Genomic DNA, 4,641 nt, shown 5'->3' with positions numbered 1-4,641 from the left:
ATTTTTCATCAATTTATTTGAACTATGCTACGTTGTGTTTGCTTCAACGTGTGATTTAACGGTTGTTTTGATGTAACATCCCAAGGTGTGGTTTCAGTTGGTTCAACGGTTTTGGTTTTGATTTACGGTTTAAATTTGAATGGCACGAGTTGTCCCAGAATGGCATTGACTGGTGGTTCAGTGTCCCCACCCCCTTTTCCCCTTATATAAGGGAGGGTATAGAGTTGTTTTGCTTTACTCATGAAAAAGGTCAGTGGATGCACGTTTATCCATGTTGCTGATCGAAATGTCGAGCAGTTGTTTATTTGCTCATTAAAGGTTGGAGAACTCAAGATGGATTCATTTGATTTTAATCCCAACCGCAAGTCATTACTTTATTTATAAATATGTATATTCTTGTGGAAATGTTTTCTAGGGGCTAAGAATGCATAGACTAGAGTAGTTTTTTCCCCTAACTCATGTTTTAGCATAAAGTGTTTTGAAATGAGCTGTAATAACAATGTGTGTCTATAATAATTTAGATAGCAAGTCATCTCCCCTCACAATGATTGTGTCTCCAACTGCTTTTCCCTAACCCTCTTTAATTGTTTAATCTGCTGCAATGTCTCTTTTATGTTATCTTGAAAGATAACAGCCTTGTATGCAGGCCAGAGCACGAGTTCAGACAAGCTCTTGGAGGATGTGGAAGATTTGAGACAAGCCGAGAAGCCTAGGGTTGTGGTTTTTGCTTGAGTGATGCCTGAATAGCCAATTAACGCAAAGTGCATGGGGCCGTAGTGACGTCATGGGACGGGGCATGAGCGGAGTTAATAAAAAGGCTGGAGGGCTCTCAGACAAAGAGAAGAGAAGCAGGGAGATTGTGAGTGGACCGAAGAGTGTTCAGACGAGGAAAATGCGCAGGCATCTTTCAATCATCGCTCCATCCTCTCCCCTCCTGCCCAGCGCCTTATCACCAACTACCGTTTCCTACCCGCCTCCTGCAACTCCCATTTTGGTCCACCTCCTGGAGTAGAAAACCGTTGTGGACTTGTGGCACCCAAACAGACTGCCACACAGTATTCCTTTTTCACGTCACATTCTCTATTGTAATCTTCCGCTGTATGGCTTGAGGGCTTAAGTTAGATTAGTAAGGTTCCCCAGGGCACATATTGCAATTATTACACTTGTTACTCTCTTATAATTGTCTGTACTCCTTTTCTCTTCCCTCCCTGTTTTAATACATATTTGAAATTTACTCAGTCTCTGTGCATATGTTTGGAGAGCTATCAATTGCTGAGAGAATAGCCCATTTTGTTATCAGTCATATTTTGGTATATTTGGGTTGAGCGTGTACCGCATATCAAATTCACTCTCCTGCTAAACAGAGGTGACTGCTCATATCTCCATTTTGAATGGGAACCTCAGTGTGGAGAGGAGTCCGGCGCAATGCCTGATTGGCTGTGGGCATTCCAAATTGAGCTCAGTATCGGGACAAATAGGCCCTTCATCCAGCTCGGAGCATCCCGAGCAGTTTGGCCGGCGTAGCTCCACAACAATATATTGATTTAATTTTATGTACCAGACTCTTTTCTGAGCATTCGTGCTACTGAAGGAGTCTCTTGGAAAGGGTTATACTGGGTGGTTTGCCATTGCCTTCCCAGCATTGTTTTGTCCATGCTCTATCCACTTAAATACTTGAGTGTCAAGAGAGGAAGCAGCATGTACGTCTTTGGTATGACTCGGCCAGGTTTAACCCACTCTCCTCCCAGATTCAGAGCAGACACTCTAACCATTATGCCATGCCACCGAGTCAGCTAGTACTGTATATACATGCATTTCAAAAAGTTCCATAAAAGTGCATCTCACAATAGTTCAATAAATGCCAACTTTTTGTCATTTTCAACCGCTATGGTACATAGAATTAGTAAGAAATAATTTTTGTTTATATTTAGAAATCTGAAATTTAGCATAAAATGGTGAGATCTGCTCACATTTGCTGCTGGTGGATGAAAAGTTAACAGTGAGAGCATCACTCACTCTTCAGGGCACGGGTTTTACACGGTCTGGGTCCGGTCCTAGCGTACTGCCCACCTTCCCTGTCATGCCTCTGCGCCCCCCCCTCTCCCTCCTCCTTTCCTCCGCTATACCCTCCCTGCCTTCGCATCGACTAGAAACGCACCTCAGCTGCACGCACGGCTGTGACGGACAACGTTACACAGAGAGGTTGTCACGGGGTCGTAGGGTGGCGCGGCTACGCCAGTCTGCATGTTGCCACTGATCAAGGAGCATCTGAGGAGAGCAACGAGATCACTCAACAGACATACCATGAACACTGGACTTCAGCAACAAGAACTTGAAGGCGTAGGACTACGGAAACTCCCCTCATTTGGTCCTTCTGCTCCGGTAACTGTTTTTCGAGGACATCGTTCTCTCGAATAGTGTTCTTTGTGAAGAACAAGCCTGATTGTTGAAATGCCTCAAGCAATGGAGGTGGTCTGACTGATGATTCTGACGCTCTCAGATGACTTTGACCACTAGGCATCCTCGCAGCGATTTAAAGACCATTTTGGGTCAACCGCCTTCACATCTGCAAGTTTGAATGACAAAGAAGGTACAATGCATTTCCATGTGATACCATTCTTGCTGGTCACCTGTGATTGCTTCCAGTTTGACGCCATTGAAGGATACGGAGTGATGGAACACAGGCAGAAACGCTGTGAGTATTGAGAATGAGTGAGAGTGCATATTGTGCATATCATTGTTGGACGCGGACTCAAGGACAAAATTTGCTAAATCACCCACTCCACGCGATATTCTATGGGGTCGGGTAAGGTGTAGTTAATTAACCAATTGACATAACAATTACATCAAATCTGGATCATGAACAAGACCTTTTGCTGCTTTCTGCCCCAATATCAACTTGGGAAAAAAGGAAACGAGAAACTCTGCCTCATTTCTGCGTGCAGTTGAAGCTGCACAGCTTATCATTACACTGATAACAACCAATTTTACAACTTTGTCTCACATGTGCTCCTGAACTTTGTGTAATCGAAATACAAGTGATCACATCGTCAGGTTTCTTCAAATGGAAATTTACTGAGATGGTTGAAGGTGATGAAGTTGATATTCTTAATGATTTGTAAGAGCCGTTGCACCATGCAAGGTGAAAGGGCGTTGAAAGAGCATCGCTAACAACGTAGAAGTTCCTGTCAAGCAGCTTATGGTGTTTGTATTTCAAAAGGCAAAGCTTGTTCTTTTTGTTTGATCACTGTTTATGTTTTTATAGCCTTTTTCTTTTCCACCCCTCTTTTGCCTTTGTTCTATGTGAATATGTGTATTCTCAACATTTCACCACCAGTGTGTGGACATGCGTCCTGACAAGCTGTCTCACATGTGTTCAAGTCTTGACCCGACTATAAACTATCGGATTGGTGCTTCACAGGCTGGGTGCAGCATCACAAAATGTGCCGTCCCTCGGACGGACGTTAACCTGGTTGTCCGGTCTACCAGCATTATCTGGCGAACGTTAAATATGCCACCGTGTCTTTCCCAAAGAGTATGCGAGTTATCACTGGCACCAGAACAAATTGCAAATCTCTACCACTGACTGTCGCTGAGAAGGCGAAGAAAATCCCAACCGGTGTAATCCCTGCCATACGCCTGATTTGACAAAACACTAAACCTGCCCTCAGGCAGAGCCTCACAACAGACAGAGGTATACATATATAACGTAGTTACAGTCTGCTTCATCTCGCAACGGCGTGGAACTCATTTGAAAGACAATTCATTGAGAGAACGTATTCAGCACAATAAAACAAATATCATGGACACAATTTTTAACAAAAATGTGTGCAATTAACCAATGCAAGCGGGGTTTGTAAATTTACTGTTTAAGCCTCCAGCGTTCAGAGTATTGAATAATTGATTACACCACGTAGTCCCCTAAAGGAAGACGCCAGGACGGTGGTTTTAAATTGGAATGTCTGGCAGGTCTGACGCAGAGGTACATGATGCAGAGGTACATGATGCAGAGGTATGCTTCCGATCTGTCTAGTCTGGGTCCGATTGTCAACTTGTAAACTGGCAGATTGGTGCTTCGCAGGAAGGGCTTTGGATTACAAAGTTTCCCGTCTCTCGGGTAGATGTTCAGTTGGGTATCGCATCTGCTCAAATTTGCTGCTGGTGGACACTCTATATGAGAATGAACGCTCTTATAATCAACGTCTGTCTGCATGCGGACTCACACACTCACAGACAGACACACCTATTGCAATAGCCTCTCCCGTCTCCTTGGGAACGGACGGGGCTCATTACACATCTCGCATGGAAAAGTACATTTGTACAGAAATGCAGTGAATGAAAGATCCACAAGAAGTGTACCGGAAAGTATTTCTCGACTCGATTGTTTTTCAGCTAAGCAAATAAACTACAGTGACACCTGGTTTCAATGACCATTCAAGGGCACCCAAAAATGTGATATTTAAAGACAGGTGGTCTCTTAATCCAGCCAAGCCAAAAGACTCTTATTCCAGATAAAATTAGACTTTTCTGTCGAAGCAAGCAAAAAAAACAAAGGAACCCAAGCCATATTGAGGGTTGTTCACACACTGTTGTGCATATAATGAAATGATTTTATGAATCAAGAAGTATATAATATTTGAA

The 4,641-nt window shown here is 43.5% G+C and overlaps 1 protein-coding gene across 1 annotated transcript in view; it reads left to right on the top strand.

Moving 5' to 3' along the window:
- The first annotated feature begins 2,171 nt into the window (after positions 1–2,171).
- Positions 2,172–4,641, top strand: part of LOC137422630 (R-spondin-2-like) — a 44,323-nt gene continuing 41,853 nt past the window's right edge. The window contains exon 1 of the mRNA XM_068109345.2: positions 2,172–2,695. Within this exon, the coding sequence (XP_067965446.1) occupies positions 2,596–2,695 (100 nt within the window). The 5' untranslated portion in view covers positions 2,172–2,595. The remainder of the gene's footprint in view (positions 2,696–4,641) is intronic.

This window comes from Myxine glutinosa, chromosome 2 (assembly GCF_964187855.1).
Source record: "Myxine glutinosa chromosome 2, kmMyxGlut1.1, whole genome shotgun sequence".
Taxonomy (NCBI): domain Eukaryota; kingdom Metazoa; phylum Chordata; class Myxini; order Myxiniformes; family Myxinidae; genus Myxine; species Myxine glutinosa.
The sequence above is the reverse complement of the archived record's forward strand: the minus strand, read 5'-3'. Positions and strand labels throughout refer to the sequence as shown.